The 18,652-nt window shown below is 38.2% G+C and overlaps 1 protein-coding gene across 3 annotated transcripts in view; it reads left to right on the top strand.

Moving 5' to 3' along the window:
* The window catches only part of LOC132127796 (rab GTPase-activating protein 1), a 125,857-nt gene that overhangs the window by 28,274 nt on the left and 78,931 nt on the right, over positions 1 to 18,652 (top strand). For all 3 annotated transcript variants that reach the window (XM_059539911.1, XM_059539910.1, XM_059539913.1), the window contains 7 exons: positions 7,343 to 7,571; positions 9,502 to 9,709; positions 9,805 to 9,979; positions 11,372 to 11,529; positions 13,874 to 13,984; positions 14,264 to 14,330; positions 18,231 to 18,333. In XM_059539911.1, coding sequence (XP_059395894.1) covers positions 7,343 to 7,571; positions 9,502 to 9,709; positions 9,805 to 9,979; positions 11,372 to 11,529; positions 13,874 to 13,984; positions 14,264 to 14,330; positions 18,231 to 18,333 — 1,051 coding nt within the window. The remainder of the gene's footprint in view (positions 1 to 7,342; positions 7,572 to 9,501; positions 9,710 to 9,804; positions 9,980 to 11,371; positions 11,530 to 13,873; positions 13,985 to 14,263; positions 14,331 to 18,230; positions 18,334 to 18,652) is intronic.

The following is an 18,652-nucleotide window of genomic DNA, read 5'->3' as shown; positions in this document are numbered from 1 at the left end:
ATCTATCTATTCCTCTCTCTCTTCCTCTGTGGCTTTGTGGTCGTACTGTGTCTCTGTGCCTTGTGTCTGATTGGCTGATCAGTTTGATTGGCAGCTTCACTGGCCTGTGCAACAGCTGAGTGTGGGAAGTAAGCGGGACTGTGATATTGTGATTGTGCAGAGCTCAGTAGAGTGTTTATAGGCTTCTGTTTTGTGTCTGGTGCTTTCACTGTTTCCCTAATTCCAGGCATCTTAGTCCAGTCACCTTTTGGTCCCAGTCCATGCTAGTACCTCTAGCTTGTATTCTAAAGCTCTTTTGTCTCACTTTTATATATATATTTGTTTTTTTTTTAAACAAAACAGAATGCACATTTTAAGGTCTTTTGTGGAGGTCATCTGCCAAAATCGTCTGCTCCCACTGGAATTCCTGGAATCGCTGTATGCCGTTCCTATGTGTTGAGAAATCATCTTTGTTTTCAGTCACTGTTTTTACGACTGTAATCACAGATCAACTCTTCTGTCTATCCAGCCAATCAAATAACAAGAATAACACTAATCAGAAATTCAGACCTGCTGAACCACAAACTTTCTGATGTGGAATCAGATCAAAACTTACAGACAGACAAAACAAAACAAACACACAGTCGTGGCCAAAAGTTTTGAGAATTACATAAATATTGGAAATTGGAAAAAATTCCTGCTTAAGTTTTTATAAAAGCAATTTGCATATACTCCAGAATGTAATCAAGAGTGATCAGATGAATTGCATAGTCCTTCTTTGCCATGAAAATTAACTTAATCCCAAAAAACCTTTCCACTGCATTTCATTGCTGTCATTAAAGGACCTGCTGAGATCATTTCAGTAATCGTCTTGTTAACTCAGGTGAGAATGTTGACGAGCACAAGGCTGGAGATCATTATGTCAGGCTGATTGGGTTAGAATGGCAGACTTGACATGTTAAAAGGAGGGTGATGCTTGACATCATTGTTCTTCCATTGTTAACCATGGTGACCTGCAAAGAAACGCGTGCAGCCACCATTGCGTTGCATAAAAATGGCTTCACAGGCAAGGATATTGTGGCTACTAAGATTGCACCTAAATCAACAATTTATAGGATCATCAAGAACTTCAAGGAAAGAGGTTCAATTCTTGTAAAGAAGGCTTCAGGGCGTCCAAGAAAGTCCAGCAAGCGCCAGGATCGTCTCCTAAAGAGGATTCAGCTGCGGGATCGGAGTGCCACCAGTGCAGAGCTTGCTCAGGAATGGCAGCAGGCAGGTGTGAGCGCATCTGCACGCACAGTGAGGCCAAGACTTTTGGAAGATGGCCTGGTGTCAAGAAGGGCAGCAAAGAAGCCACTTCTCTCCAAAAAAAACATCAGGGACAGATTGATCTTCTGCAGAAAGTATAGTGAATGGACTGCTGAGGACTGGGGCAAAGTCATATTCTCCGATGAAGCCCCTTTCCGATTGTTTGGGGCATCTGGAAAAAGGCTTGTCCGGAGAAGAAAAGGTGAGCGCTACCATCAGTCCTGTGTCATGCCAACAGTAAAGCATCCTGACACCATTCATGTGTGGGGTTGCTTCTCATCCAAGGGAGTGGGCTCACTCGCAATTCTGCCCAAAAACACCCTCCAACAGCAACTTCTTCCAACAATCCAACAACAGTTTGGTGAAGAACAATGCATTTTCCAGCACGATGGAGCACCGTGCCATAAGGCAAAAGTGATAACTAAGTGGCTCGGGGACCAGAATGTTGAAATTTTGGGTCCATGACCTGGAAACTCCCCAGATCTTAATCCCATTGAGAACTTGTGGTCAATCCTCAAGAGGCGGGTGGACAAACAAAAACCCACTAATTCTGACAAACTCCAAGAAGTGATTATGAAAGAATGGGTTGCTATCAGTCAGGATTTGGCCCAGAAGTTTATTGAGAGCATGCCCAGTCGAATTGCAGAGGTCCTGAAAAAGAAGGGCCAAAACTGCAAATACTGACTCTTTGCATAAATGTCATGTAATTGTCGATAAAAGCCTTTGAAACGTATGAAGTGCTTGTAATTATATTTCAGTACATCACAGAAACAACTGAAACAAAGATCTAAAAGCAGTTTAGCAGCAAACTTTTTGAAAACTAATATTTATATAATTCTCAAAACTTTTGGCCACGACTGTACACTGATCATATTAAATGCTCAGGTAAGATGGGGATTTCAATTTGGGACAGCCAACTGTGTTGTTTGCTTGCTTTTGTTGCTTTCATTTTTCTTTTTGTTCTATCCGATTTCGGTACAACATGCTCAATCTGCTAAAACATCATAGAGGTGGGACTAGTGTCAGTGGTGTGGAACATGGCATGAAATTGAGCTTGACAGACATTCGATGATGGCCCAAGTTTGGCCAATGCTGATCATCAGCATGGTGCACCAAATAATTCACGGTTGTGTAGTTCACCTTCAAAAATGCTTCATTAGGTTAAAGCAGGGGTCGTCAATCTTTTCAGCATGACGTGCCATTTTTAATTTTTCTGCTTAACCACTGTGCCAACACACCATACCGTTTAAATACAGAATTTATTAAGGGGGGGGGGGGCTTTAATATATTCTGTATTTAAACGGTACACACTAGGGCTGCACGATATTGGGAAAAAATGACATTGCGATATTTTATTTTTCTGCGATATATTGCAATATTTTTTCTTACAAACAAAAATGGGGTGAGCTCACTTACATTCTCATTTTAAATGATTTAAAAATCGACACCATCGTGTCAATTGATTAATATGCGCGAGGGAGAGAGAGCAAGACAGCGCTCGTGTTGTTTGAAAATGGCTCGCTCTCTCTCGGTCTCTCTCTCTCTCTCTCTCTCTATTCAATTCATATTGCTTTATTGGCTCTCCCTCCCTGTCTCTCTCTCTCACGCGCGCGCGCGCGCGCTCTCCCTCCCTGTCTCTCTCTCTCTCGCGCGCGCGCGCGCGCGCTCTCCCTCCCTGTTTCTCTCTCTCTCTCTCGCGCGCGCGCGCGCTCTCCCTCCCTGTCTCTCTCTCTCTCTCGCGCGCGCGCTCTCCCTCCCTGTCTCTCTCTCTCGCGCGCGCTCTCCCTCCCTGTCTCTCTCTCTCTGTCTCTCTCGCACGCTCTCTGTCTCTGTCTCTCTCTCTCTCTCGCGCGCGCGCGCGCTCTCCCTCCCTGTCTCTCTCTCTCGCGCGCGCTCTCCCTCCCTGTCTCTCTCTCTCTGTCTCTCTCGCACGCTCTCTGTCTCTGTCTCTCTCGCGCTCTCTCTCTCTCTCGCTCTCTCTGTCTCTCTCGCGCGCTCTCTCTGTCTCTTTTGCGCTCCCTCTCTCTCTGCCCTGTTAAACTTGCATGTGGTTTTCAGTCCTGTCAATTATAAACTTTCACTCTATGATGGTTAAGCTGTGCAATTAATCCGCGAATCACATTCGTCAAGGGCAGGGGAGTAGCTGGCCCGTACAGTTAATGAATAACGGATCAACTACGACAGCCTACATCGCACATCCTGCGATGTGACTATCGTGGATTCGTATATCGCGATATCGATGCTTAAATGACACATCGTGCAGCCTTAGTACACACACATTTTTAAGTGAAACGACAAAAAACTATTTGATGCAAATAGTTTCTGAATAATTGTAATAAATAAATAAATATTATTTATAATAATAAATAGCAAAAAAATTTGAATAACAGATACACAGTGTGCCAGTGTGACAAGGCCAATGCATTAAAACAGTTCAGTTTAATCACCTTTAATGCACTGCTTTAATTGATTTAATTGATTAATTGCACATACACACACACACACACACACCACTCGCACACAGAGATCAGAGATCGTGCTGTGCAAAACGTAACATTCAGCTCATAAACTTGTCAGTGCTGCCACGCAACTTTTATTAATCGATACTGAATCACTACATTATATTTCTCAACAACAAAGGGGGCAAAATCACTTCATTGTTTGTAGAGAGAGACAGACTTAGACAATTTACACACACCTCTCTCTCTCTCTCTCTCTCTCTCTCTCTCTCTCTCTCTCTCTCAAAATGGCCATATTTGAGAAAATTTTTCATCACTGGATATAGCTGTCGGTCATTTAACATTTCTATAAAACATTTCTATTAAAAGTTGACTAATTAAATGATTTGCAGCTTCATCTTACCTCTCTCTTTTAACGTTAAACTGACGCTTCGTGCTCTGCTTCTGTGAACAGTAAACCCCGCCTACTTTGATCTGATTGGCCATCTCAGTCATTTTGACATTGACGAGCGCTGTTAGACCTAATTCTCACACTTAGTTCATTAAAGGTTTGTACTAAAAATATAGCTCCTCACCTATTAAAGGTAGGATTTTTTTATTTTTTTAAAGTGCATTTCTTATCTTTGTGATTTTAAAATAATGTAAGGAAACAAACTATTTATGAGTATTTACTAAATATTTTCAACGATTGAAATCAAAGATGGCTTGGAATTAAGACCTCTTATGAAAAATCACATTTCAGTTTAATTGTAAAAAGCTTTCTGGGGGAGTTTGTTTTGGTGTTTACCTTTGTGCTTCCATTGGTCCGTTGTGGTTACACAGTGGCTGGGTGTGTCCTGAAACTCCACCTTCCTTTGACGTGCAATTAAAAAATATTTTTTTTAATTCTAATTCTACAGAGGTTTGAGAGGAGAACTGAATACATTGGAATGTTGAAAAGCTGAGCTGCACAAATTTATCCGCACCTGTACAATTCCTAGAAAGAAATTGCAACAAAGCTTAGTGTAGACCACCCGGAGTTATGCACAAAGCGACACAGAGAAACATCCGAGACTAGTTTTCCAAAGCCATGAAAAGAAAGGAAATAGAAAAGATATAAGGGAGCAAGTACCAAATACATGTTTCAAATAAATGTTACACCATACTGATGCTGTTGTTCTTTCATTAAGAGAGTTTAAATGGTATTCAATAAATGAAATGCCAAAGGAACATACGTACAATAAAAAACATTTGTTTTTATCAAAGGTAAATCATGACACCACATAAGATATGAAAAGTTGTAACAATTTATCCAGTTTAATCAAATAAATTACAAACACACTCCAATATTTTCTTCCACATCATGCTAAGGTTTTCAGACTATGAGCCATTCACACTTCCCATAATGGACTGATTATGGTTCTTTTGTATTGCAAACATGATGCTTGATTCTGAACAGCTGCCTTGATTCTGAACAGCTGCCTATTATGTCTATAATATTCTGACCATTGTTGCCCGTCTCACACCTAGACTGCCTACACTTCATCATTTCATCGTTGTTGTGTTTAGGGGATACTAGCGAGCATTTTGACACGTTTACATTAATCTACACCCCGCCTCCAGCAGGATGGGGGTGTTGGAAAGTTCGGAAACCGTATACCGTCGCTCAGCCTTTTCAAACTTCTTTCTGCCCCCAAAGAACGAATGAAAGAAGAACGAAAACAAACTTCATTTGAAGTATATAAGGGCCTTTGAAGAGGTCATCAGATGCCCCTTTTCCACAAGTTGATAGGATTAGGAAGTCGATAACATACTTTGGTTAAAATTTCTCAATTATATTGTAAAATAGGGCTACAGTTATTGATTATTTTAGTATTTTAGCAATTATTCCATCGACTAATTTGAAGGTTCAGATAAAGTAATTTTTCTTTATTAAAAAGAGCAATACTTAATGTACAATAGAAAATAAGATAGGTCTCTTAAAAATAAACAACTAATTTGTTTCCTTTTTAGAATTTTTTTTTTTATTGCTGAAACTGCATACATTAATACCCGTGAAACCTAAACCCATTTAATGCATTTAATTGCCAAATTACATTTCAAAATGCAAATACAAATATATAAATAAAAATGAATAAAATAAAAATATATAAAAAAAAATTCACATTACTTTAAAAAAGGTAGATGTAAGTCCATTTACACAGTTTAATTCAGCTCAGAGAGACAATTGGCACCTGCAGTTACATATGCATGAATATGTATTTTATTTTATTTTAAGCATAAACATTGAATATTGATATTTATTATTAAACATTTTTTTTAATATACTTTAAATGTGAAATTAAAACCAGTAGGTGACAGCGAGTCACTGTTAATAAGTGAGTCACTGTGATTGAACCGAATCATTTAAACGGTTGTTTCATTCAGTAATGAAGCTGTGTCATGTTGCTCAGATAAAAGACAAATAATTTGCCTCAATGATTTTATGTATTTGAGTTGCTCAAGGAATCATTTCAGCCCTAGTGTAAAACAACACTGTTTTTGCCTTGTCAAAAAACAGCTTTGTTTACAGCAACCCGTTTTAGTACATGTCCCTTTAAATACTAATGAGCTCGCTTACCCCGCCCCTTTCTTCCGTGATGTGACAAGCCTCATAGGGCTTCTCATGAGGCTGTAAACTTTAGCCGCAGAACTTGCTAACTAGCACATTATTAGGAAAGGTGATTTGCAAAGATTCATCAAAAAAACTAATGTATACTCACTTCTTCTGTAGATGAAGCTGGATCACGAATGATTTGCGCAAACACAGATGCATTTAGGTGGATCGGGGGCACATTCCCTTCCAAAACAAACTTAATCCACTTCGTCTTCAACGGCTCAGACACATTTCAGTTCAAATACAACATGTAAAAGTGAATTTTCACCTCAAAAGTTCCTTTGTGAACTGTGTAAAACCCCTTTAATCAGGGCAGAGGGTGTAATTATTTGTTCATTACAATTGCATTAAATTTTTGCAATTAAATGAATACAATTTTAAATTGACAGTTCTAATCTTTAACTAGGCCTATGCGAGCAATGCAACATGAGAGATAGTAGACAGATCAGTGATTTGGTCTTCTCTTGGTGCAATGTGTTGAGTTACAGATAGTTCACTAACAGCCCATTCTCTTTGATGTGGCTACTCCAGGTGCTTACGCTACTTCCAACAACAGGACAAATGGATTTGGAACTTTGGTTTGATGCATTTAGTGTAGACAACCTCAAACACAACAAGTATACATAAGTATCCACTGTACAGTCTGTTCAGTGGGTTGCAATGATTTTAACTTTGTTGTCCATCGTTCAAATGATGTAACGTTGAAAATATTAATTTACAAAATCTCCTGCAGTACAGCACAGCATATTGATTGCACTCTATGTCTGTCCATCAAAGCGTTGTTGCATTCATGAAATTTAGAATATGCCATTTTCCCTGACTTAACTATGGTCCGATACTGTCCAGCCCTTTGCTTGTTCATCATCTTGGGTCTATAAATGTAAGTGACTCACATGAGTTATTAAATTACTTTACTGATGTGTGTGTGTGTGTGTGTGTGTGTGTGTGTGTGTGTGTTCAGATTGTGGGCAACGGCAGTGAGCAGCAGTTACAGCAGGAGCTGGAAGATGTGCTGATGGACCCTTCAGTAACTGAACTAGTTGGCGGACCGGACCATCTGGGAGGGGTCAAGCATGGCTATCCCACTACAGCTGTGCCACTGCGGTCCGGACCAATCCCCCCTAAACTTGAGATAGTGCTGCCCATTCAGGGAGCTCAGGAGAGTGAACTCAATGAGAGATCTTACAGGGGTAAGAAAAAGTAAAATAAAAATCACGCTGTTTCCTGTGTGTGTGTGTATACATATATGTATATGTATGTATATATATATATATATTCAGGTGCTGGTCATATAATTCGAATATCATCAAAAAGTTGATTTATTTCACTAATTCCATTCAAAAAGTGAAACTTGTATATTATATTCATTCATTACACACAGACTGATATATTTCAAATGTTTATTTCTTTTAATTTTGATGATTATAACTGACAACTAAGGAAAATCCCAAATTCAGTATGTCAGAAAATTAGAATATAACTTAAGACCAATACAAAGACAGGATTTTTAGCAATCTTGGCCAACTGAAAAGTATGAACACGAAAAGTATGAGCATGTACAGCACTCAATACTTAGTTGGGGCTCTTTTGTCTGAATTACTGCAGCAATGCGGCGTGGCATGGAGTCGATCAGTCTGTGGCACTACTCAGGTGTTATGAGAGCCCAGGTTGCTCTGATAGTGGCCTTTAGCTCTTCTGCATTCTTGGGTCTGTCATATCACATCTTCCTCTTCACAATACTCCATAGATTTTCTATGGGGTTAAGTTCATGCGAGTTTGCTGGCCAATTAAGAACAGGGATACCATGGTCCTTAAACCAGGTACTGGTAGCTTTTGCACTGTGTGCAGGTGCCAAGTCCTGTTGGAAAATTAAATCTGCATCTCCATAAAGTTGGTCAGCAGCAGGAATCATGAAGTGCTCTAAAACTTCCTGGTATACGGCTGTGTTGACCTTGGACCTCAGAAAACACAGTGGACCAACACCAGCAGATGACATGGCACCCCAAACCATCACTGACTGTGGAAACTTTACACTGCACCTCAAGCAACGAGGATTGTGTGCCTCCCCTCTCTTCCTCCTGACTCTGGGACCCTGAAATCCAAAGGAAATGTGAAATTTACTTTCATCAGAGAACATAACTTTGGACCACTCAGCAGCAGTCCAGTCCTTTTTGAAGCGAGATGCTTCTGACGCTGTCTGTTGTTCAAGAGCTGCTTGACACAAGGATGGCGACAGCTGAAACCAATGTCTTGCATACGTCTGTGCGTAGTGGTTCTTGAAGCACTGACTCCAGCTGCAGTCCACTTTTTGTGAATCTCCCCCTCATTTTTGAATGGGTTTTGTTTCACAATCCTCTCCAGGGTGCAGTTATCCCTATTGCTTGTACACTTTTTTTCTACCACATCTTTTCCTTCCCTTCGCCTCTCTATTAATGTGCTTGGACACAGAGCTCTGCGAACAGCCAGCCTCTTTTGCAATGACCTTTCGTGTCTTGCGCTCCTTGTGCAAGGTGTCAATGGTCGTCTTTTGGACAACTGTCAAGTCAGCAGTCTTCCCCATGATTGTGTAGCCTACAGAACTAGACTGAGAGACCATTTAAAGGCCTTTGCAGGTGTTTTGAGTTAATTAGCTGATTAGAGTGTGGCACCAGGTGTCTTCAATATTGAACCTTTTCACAATATTCTAATTTTCTGAGATACTGAATTTGCGATTTTTCTTAGTTGTCAGTTATAATCATCAAAATTAAAATGAATAAACATTTGTAATATATCAGTCTGTGTGTAATGAATGAATATAATATTCAAGTTTCACTTTTTGAATGGAATTAGTGAAATCAACCTTTTGATGAAATTCTAATTATATTAGTATTATTTTCTTATCCTTATTAACCTTTTCAGTATAATACATATACAGAGTGCCACCTGCTGGTCATTTGTTATCAAGACACACCTGTTATAATTCTATTCATGAAAATTCATACATAGGCGCTATTTAATGTGGTGTAAAAACAATTTCAAGCATTTAATTCAAGCATTCAGATCAAAAGGTCAAGTCAAGTCAAGTGTGTCCAAAACATTGACAGTTTAATTTTGAATCTCTCTTTCCATCACTGCTTCTAGATGAGCCCTCTGACTTGAGTCCCGGGACCCCTGTCCCTGATGAAGACAGCGTGGTGTTCAGTAAGCTGACGTATTTAGGCTGTGCGTCAGTGAATGCCCCGCGCAGTGAGGTGGAGGCTCTGCGTATGGTCAGCATCCTCCGCAGCCAGTGCCAGATGCCCCTGGACGTCACCCTCTCTGTGCCCGGAGTCTCAGAGGGCACCGTCAGGTATTTTAGGAAGCTAATGACCGCAGTAACCAAGAAAAGAAATGATGCTTCTTTAAAAAGAGGTTAAAGCATCTTGCACTTGAATATCTCATCAGGCTGTTGGACCCTCAGACCAGCACTGAGATTGCCAACTACCCCATTTACAAGATCCTCTTCTGTGTCCGCGGCCACGACGGCTCGCCCGAGAGCGACTGCTTCGCCTTTACCGAGAGCCACTACAACACTGAGATCTTCCGCATCCACGTCTTCCGCTGTGAGATCCAGGAGGCGGTGAGACAAATAACTGCACACATGCATTGCTTAAATAAATTGTTTGTGGAATGATATTTGTGAATTTTTGAGTGATTCTTACAAAGACCATCAAGAAATGTTCAGGTTATATTTTTCGCAGATGTCTAAAAACAAACAAATAAATAAATAAAAATAAAAATGTAATATTAAATATAAATTCTATATATAATGCATGTTGTGTGTGTATGTGAAAATGAATCCTGTTTTGGGACCATTAAAGTTTCTTTGCATTGTGACTTTTTTCATGACAGTTAAGTTAGTTTTCCATCTTTTTTAATACTGTAGTGACAAAAAAAAGAAAGAAATAGAAGTATATTATAAAATGTACTTGTCAGTATATATCCTAATAGTATTTGGAGTGCTGTATTTAATTTTTGCTGATTTAAAATAATTGATAAATAAATAAAGCATTAGGATAAGAGTTTTGTATTATGCTAATTATGCAATAAATAGTTTTTCTTAATGAGATTTCTGGGGGACAGTACAAACTCTAATTCTTCTTAAAATAAATATATGGTTTATTGTTTTTCTTTTCCAATTTTTTTATTTTGTGGTTAAATATGATTCAGACCTTAGACCTGTATCATGTATTTTTTTTTCTTGCTGATAGAATTGCAGTTTTCTGTTGTAGTCTGAAGGGGAGGATCTTGTTTTTTAGTGTTTGTTATATGATATCAGACATGCTCATATATTAAAATATAGTGTTCATAAGAATTACAAAAATATATATTTATTATTTTCTAATATATATTAAGCTATTGTTTTTGTATTTCTTATGATGTAACACACATGTTCTATAAATAAGTAGGCCACCTAACTATAAATATTTATTGCACAAAACTATTAAAGCCATCATAAGTAAAACTCAAATGCAGACAGGAACAAAACCACTTATGCATCCAAGATTCAAAATTATGTGCATTCAATTGTTTATAGCTGTTAAGTTATGTTTAAACCACTAAATACTGTATATACACACATATTTAGGTGTCATGGTGGTGATTAGTTTAAAAGATGAAACTGTTTTACTGTACTGTACACTAAAGGGTTGCAATTGAGATTTTGGAGAATCGAGATTTGCTATGTTTTGAAAGCACTGTTGCAAAAAACATTCACTAAATGACTAGTTGATTGTTGGTCGGCCAGTCAACCATCCTGACATGTACCGATTGTGTGTGGAGCTAAATGTTAAAATAGCAGGGATGCAGCTGTCAGGTGTATTTCTCTGTGTGTGTGTGCGTGCTAATGAGTGTGTTGATAACCTGAGAACAGTCTGACAGTGAGTCACTGTAACACAGCCTGTGTCACTGGTGACTGTTTTGACTCCAATCACTAAGTTGTGTGTGTGTGTGTATGGGTTCGTCTTTGCAGGTCAGCCGAATACTCTATAGCTTTGCCACAGCTTTCCGCCGATCAGCCAATAAAGCACCGCTCGCAGCCAAGGCTTCGCCTCTTACGCCAGACAGCGACGTCTTCACCTTCACCGTCAGCCTGGAGATCAAAGAGGATGATGGGAAGGGCACATTTAGGTGAATCACTTTGCTTCTCTCCCTCCATTAAAGTTGATTCAGTTCTCCCGCACATATCTGCATTTAACCCCAGAGGTCTCGTCTCTAACTGAATAATTCAATTAGGTGTTATTTTCTGCTATCCAGCCTGAGGAAGTGAGGAAATGATAAAAATAGCTAAATCAGCAGTTCCTCCACTTCTTTGTCTCTTTTTCTTTCTCAGAAGTGTTGACACATGCTTCCTTTCATTTATCATCCCTTATTTCTTCTGCCCTACACAGGGTTCTGTTAACATACACCTGCACTGGAAAGATCTCACTTCAAAGGAAGCATATACATTGTTGACTGTAAAAAACAAAAACAAAAAAAAAACAGCACTGCCCAGTGTAACAAGCATTGGCATACAGGACAACACCACAGCTCCATATTATAATGTTATATATATATATATATATATATGCAGTGTGTTTATACCAGATTTTTAATGCTGCACAGAAAAGTATTTATGGTTAGGGTTAAAGTGACCAAAATAATTGCAGATGTCTCCATCAGTTTGAGCTTGATGCTTCAGAGAAACTGTTCAAGAGAAGCCTTTCAATGTGGGTAAGCTGGTGATTGTTGTCAACAGTTCAGAAGACGTGAAATAAAGTGCGCACATCTGTAATAAAACATCCCTCACACGGCTCCGGTGGGGTGAATAAGGGCCCCCTGTAGTGAATCCATGCATTTTTGTAAGATAAATATCCAAATTTCAAACATAATAAACACTTTTTTTCTCACTTATGCTGACTGTGGGACGTGAAAGACGTGCAAGCGAATGATGGAAGACGTATGTGTCATGTATGCCTCTGAGAAATGTAGGAACAAAGGAAACAAAGTTACCTTAGGAAAACCAATCAATCAATAACCTGACGTAATTCTTCATCTTCATATAACGTTTGTCAACATATTAAAACACATTACAAAAACAATAGGGAATTTTATCAAGGAATATCATTAAAACGGCTTTTAGAAACATACTTCGTCATGTAGGCTATATCATCCAAAAAGAAAGACAGGACCTAAGGTGTTTCCATCCAAAGTTGTGAATTTAACAAAATTGGAATATCACATAAAACATTTGCGAACAAGCACTGTTTCCATCCAACGCATTCAAGAGAACAAAATCGTCACTTTCTGTAAAGCTGGCACTAAATATCAGTAAGAAAACTAGGAGAACTGAATGTAATAACTTTCATATATGATAAATTACTTGCGCCTCAGAGCGAGCAGACGAAACACAATAAAATGTCATTAAATTAACGCAGTCGTGTAAGACATTATAAAGAAATACTTTGATGACAGACTTTGCTCAAGCATTTCAGAACAACCATAACAACATTTCAGATGCTGTGTCAAAAACCACCTCAAACGAGCGTAAAAACTTTTTTGCGAATTAAGGGATTTTTATTTATTATTTTTTTTTTTCTTGTTTCTCATTCGATGCTTCAGAATGTGCATTAAAACAGGGTCATGAAAACATTCCTGCACTTGAAAAAACGCGTTCTGCTGAAGTCGCGCACGCAGAGATAACGATTTTTCGGAAAGCACCTGTACATCACGCAGCACAACTGAAGTGGGTTTGGAGGAATAGACGGCGCAGATGGGATCGCAGTGGCGGCAGGCTGTAGTGATTGACATTAGTTGGCTTTGGCTAGTCTCTAAGCTAATGGCTATGTGCCTGTAATGAATATGATTATGCATCGCTCCAGTAGAGTTATTGTAAACCAATCTGACATTACACAGTTCACACAAAACTTTTCAGTTTCCTTCTAATTCAAAATAATCCCAATCAATGGGAATTTGATAGTAACATAAAATGATGGAAATTTGAATGGTAATCATGTTTTTTTTCTGTCGTGTAATTGACTATTGTTTTCAGTGTCGACTAATAGGAACTGTACTGTTTAGTCGACTAGACCCGCACATCCCTAGTGTGAGGGACATTTTATTACAGATGTGCGCACTTTATTTCACGTCTTCTGAACTGTTGATAACAATCACCAGCTTACCCCCATTGAAAGGCTTGGAAGTACAAGAACAACTTAAAAACTGCCTTACTATTAATAAGCAGCAAATTAGGAGTTTATTGAGAATTGAATAAATATAGCGAGAATTAGACCTTCAAATAAAGTATGACCAAAATGTTTTACTAAAGTAATGAAATCTGAAAAATGGGAATAATGGGAATTTCCATCTATAAAATTTGGAGACCCATAGGAAAAATAGGTTTAATAGTCATCAAAATAACTAAATCTTTTAATTTTGAGGTGAAATCTGGACATGTTAGATTTACACAAAACTCCCCTTGTGATTGCGCCAACAGTGCCGTGTCAAAGGACAAGGACAGACAGAGCTTCAAACTGCGGCCAGGCATGGACAAAAAGATTGTGATTTACGTCCAGCAGACGTCCAACAAAGAGCTGGCCATCGAGAGGTACGTGCTTTCCTCAGCGACACAGTGAAGACATCCTCATCTCCCATTAAAACCAATAATTTGTTTATTAATAATAAACATGCGCTGAATTATGTCTTTTCTGAACTTAAATGTTCCTCTCTGGCCATGAGAACATGTAGGTGGCTGATGTTGTGTTGAACTGAATACAAAGCTGTGCTTTTCTGTTTATAAATGTTTTCTCAGGCTCTGCTGTTTTACAGCTGAAATGTGTAGTTCCTGTGTGCTTCTGTTCTAGTGAGGAAAATGTTTGTGTTTCAGGTGTTTCGGTCTGCTCTTGAGCCCAGGGAAGAACGTAAAGAACAGTGATATGCACCTGCTTGACCTGGTAGGTGACGGAAGACATACCTGCATCTCTGGTTTTGACTTAACTCCATCGATCTGTCCCTCTCTAGTACCCTTACCTTTACTTCATCAATCAATCACTTTATTAAACAAATTCAAACAAATTTCTTTATACTTAATAGTATCCTAGATTTGAATGAAAATGTGATCACTGTGTAGATCAAAATATCAAATATGCTCTGTAAAAAGATATCCTCTTAAATTTACAGTAAAAAAAACAGCAGCCGTGGTTGCCAGAGATTCACTGTAAAAGTACTGGGACACTGTTTCAGGTATATTGGTGTCTGTAAGTTTTACAGCATTAATTTATGATATCTAGTGTATTAAGACAAAAGCCTGCCAGGGGAAATAATAAAATGAATGAAATAACTGCAAATGTAACATTTAATATACATTACTCATAAAAAAGAAGAAAAAAAATTAACTTAATATAAGACGTAAACATATTTTGCGACTTTCTTGGTATGTTATTTAATTGTTTTTCAACATTAATTAATACCATAAATGTTATAGTTTTTACAAAAAACATAAATTTTACAATATTTTACCTAGAAACTACATATTGTTATATGGTACTAAGAGTTAATCAATTCTAAGTTTTCACAGGAATATTACTTGAGTCTACTGGTGCTATATTTTAAGCTGATAAAGAAAAAAAAATATATATATATATATATATACACATACATATATACATATATATACATATACATAAAGTACAGACCAAAAGTTTGGAAACATTACTATTTTTAATGTTTTTGAAAGAAGTTTCTTCTGCTCATCAAGCCTGCATTTATTTGATCAAAAATACAGAAAAAAAATTAATATTGTGATATATTATTACAATTTAAAATAATTGTATTTAAATTTATTATACTTAAAAGCAAGGATGTGTTAAATTGATAAAAAGTGATAGTAAAGAAAATATATTATTAGAATATATATTAGAAATTTTTTTTTTTTGAATAAATGCAGTTCTTTTCAACTTTTTATTGATCAAATATATTAGACAGCAGAACTGTTTCCAACACTCATAATAAATCAGAATATTAGAATGATTTCTAAATGATCATGTGATAGACTGGATGTTACATGTGACACTGAAGGCTGGAGTAATGATGCTGAAAATTCAGCTTTGCATCACAGGAATAAATTATTTTTTTTAAAGTATATTCAAATAGAAAACTATTATTTTAAGTTGTAATAATATTTCACAATATTACTGTTTTTTCTGTATTTTTGATCAAATAAATGCAGGCTTGATGAGCAGAAGAAACTTCTTTCAGAAACATTAAAAATCAGAATCAGAATGAGCTTTATTGCCAGGTATGTTCACACATACGAGGAATTTGTTTTCGTGACAGAAGCTCCGCAGTGCAGCATAATGAGAGAGACAGAACAAAAAACACAAAATGGAATAAAAAAAAAAAAATACAAATAGGTAGGTAAGGAACGAAAATATAGGAATTGACAATGTATGGCAGGTATATTACAATGAGCATTATGTATGTACAGGTATATTATGTGCAAAAAATTTAAGTGTACGCGAAGTATGTGTGTTAGATAAATAAGTGTATGTGTATATAAATATAAATATAAATAGTGTAGTGTGTCCCACAGTTATTATCAGCTGTTCATAAGATGGATTGCCTGAAGGAAGAAACTGTTCCTGTGTCTGGTCGTTCTGGTGCTCAGTGCTCTGTAGCGTCGACCAGATGGCAACAGTTCAAAGAAGGAAGGGGGCTGGATGTGAGGGGTCCAGAGTGATTTTAACAGCCCTTTTGCTCACTCTGGATAAGTACAGTTCTTGAATAGATGGGAGAGTTGAACTGATGATTCGCTCAGCAGTCAGGACTACCCTCTGTAGTCTTCTGAGGTCAGATTTAGAAGCTGAGCTGAACCAGACAGTTACTGAAGTGCAGAGGATGGATTCGATGATGGTGGAGTAGAACTGTCTCAGCAGATCCTGTGGCAGGTTAAACTTCCTCAGCTGGCGAAGGAAATACAACATCTGCTGGGCCTTTTTCAGAATGGAGTCAATGTGAATGTCCCACTTCAGGTCCTGAGAGATAGTGGTGCCCAGGAACCTGAATGACTCCACTGCAGTCACAGTGCTGTTCATGATGGTGAGTGGGGGGAGTGCAGGGGGGTTTCTCCTGAAGTCCACGATCATCTCCACTGTTTTGAGCGTGTTAGGCTCCAGGTTGTTGAGACTGCACCAGACAGCCAGCTCTTTAACCTCCTGCCTGTAAGCAGACTCATCACCGTCCTGAATGAGGCCGATGAGCGTGGTGTCGTATGCAAACTTCAGGAGCTTGACAGAGGGGTCCTTAGATGTGCAATCGTTAGTGTACAGGGAGAAGAGCAGTGGGGAGAGAACACAGCCCTGGGGAGCTCCGGTGCTAATTGTACGGGTGCTGGATGTGTATGTTCCCAGCCTCACTAGCTGCTGCCTGTCTGTCAGGAAGCTGTTGATCCACTGACAGACGGAGGTGGGCACGGAGAGCTGAGTTAGTTTGGGCAGGAGGAGGTTTGGCATGATCGTGTTAATGGCCGAGCTGAAGTCCACAAACAAGATCCTCACATAAGTCCCCGGTCTGTCTAGGTGTTGCAGAACATAATGCAGTCCAATGTTTACTGCATCGTCCACAGACCTGTTTGCTCTGTAGGCAAACTGAAGAGGATCCAGCAAGGGTCCAGTGATGTCCTTCAGGTGGGCCAGCACCAGTTTTTCAAATGACTTCATGACCACAGACGTTAGAGCCACAGGCCTGTAGTCATTTAGTCCTGTAATTTTGGATTTCTTTGGGATGGGGATGATGGTGGAGCGTTTGAAGCATGAAGGGACTTCGCACAGTTCCAGCGATCTGTTGAAGATCTGTGTGAAGATGGGGGCCAGCTGATCAGCACAGGATTTCAGACAGGCTGGTGTAACACAACCTGGGCCTGGTGCTTTTTCCAAATAGTAATGTTTCCAAACTTTTGGTCTGTACTGTATATATATATATATATATATATATATATATATATATAGTTATTTAACATTTAAAAAATTAAGTGTCATGTTGAAATAATTTCTAATGTTAAACACATCTGAAATGTGAAAATTGATGTTGAAAATTGCAAAAATTCTCAAAAACGTTTTTTTGAGCCCTGAGGGAAAATAAATGTAGAGGCCTGCATCTTTAAACTTACTGTAATTTTGTGAGTTTAAATTTATACGACAATTTTTTTTTTCTTATTTTACAATTTTACAAGAAGTGAATTTGTTTTAATTTAAAAAACAACTGCAATTTGTTATTGTCAAACACACTTAAGGTTCTTTATTCTAAAATAATAATAATAATAATAAGTCTGCAACCAAAACAGTTATTTAATTTCAAGGCTCTGGCCAAATCTGTAGACTTTTCCAGGCATATCGTTCACTGATTGTTTTGTAGAATTTTATTGATGACAGAAAATCTATTACTGTGGAAATTTGCGTATCTTTCTGTGGCCAATGACTGAGAAATCTGGCATTAGGGTCAAGCAAGGATGCACGGGGACAAACAGAAAACAAAATGCTTTTTCAGAAATTAAAACCCGCCTGTAGCTCCAAAACTAATCAGTGTAACATTCATATTACCACAGAGTTGTGAAACGGCTTTTGCTTGGCTCATGTGACGTTGTCATGGGTCTGAAAGTGTTGTTGTCCATCCAGTTAGTTCTGTAGACCAACTGTATAGCCAACAATCAGCAGTTAGGAGTTTGGCCTGGACTGTCCCCCATTGGTTAATTCACCGCAAACAAAATTTCTGTGAAGTCATGATTATGTTTGAATTTGTTTTTGTTTTCTCCTCTCTTTCTCTTGGCTCTCCTCATCTGCCCTCCGCTCATCTGTTAGGAATCAATGGGCAAGAGTTCTGATGGGAAGTCTTACATCATCACAGGGAGCTGGAATCCCAACACTCCTCAGTTTCAGGCCGTGAATGAGGAGACGCCCAAAGGTACAGAACCATTCACATGCTCGGTTTGCAGGTACAGATCCATTCACATGCTCGGTTTGCAGACTCCGTTCCAAATCATTGTAGACCATGAGTAATTTGAAGATGTACAATTTAGCCATTGTGCTTAACAAAAATCTGGAACATTCTTCTAACTTTAAATTAGACAGGCTCCAAATGTTCAGATTTTCCAAACATTCTATACATATAAAATCCATTTTTATTTAATTATAATAATAATAATAATTGTTGTCATTTATTATTACTATAATTATTATTATTAACAAAAACAATAATGTTGTTAATAATAATAATAGTAAAA

The sequence above is a fragment of the Carassius carassius genome, chromosome 45 (assembly GCF_963082965.1).
Source record: "Carassius carassius chromosome 45, fCarCar2.1, whole genome shotgun sequence".
Classification (NCBI taxonomy): domain Eukaryota; kingdom Metazoa; phylum Chordata; class Actinopteri; order Cypriniformes; family Cyprinidae; genus Carassius; species Carassius carassius.
Note: the sequence above shows the minus strand (reverse complement) of the source record. Positions and strands in the feature narration are given on the sequence as shown.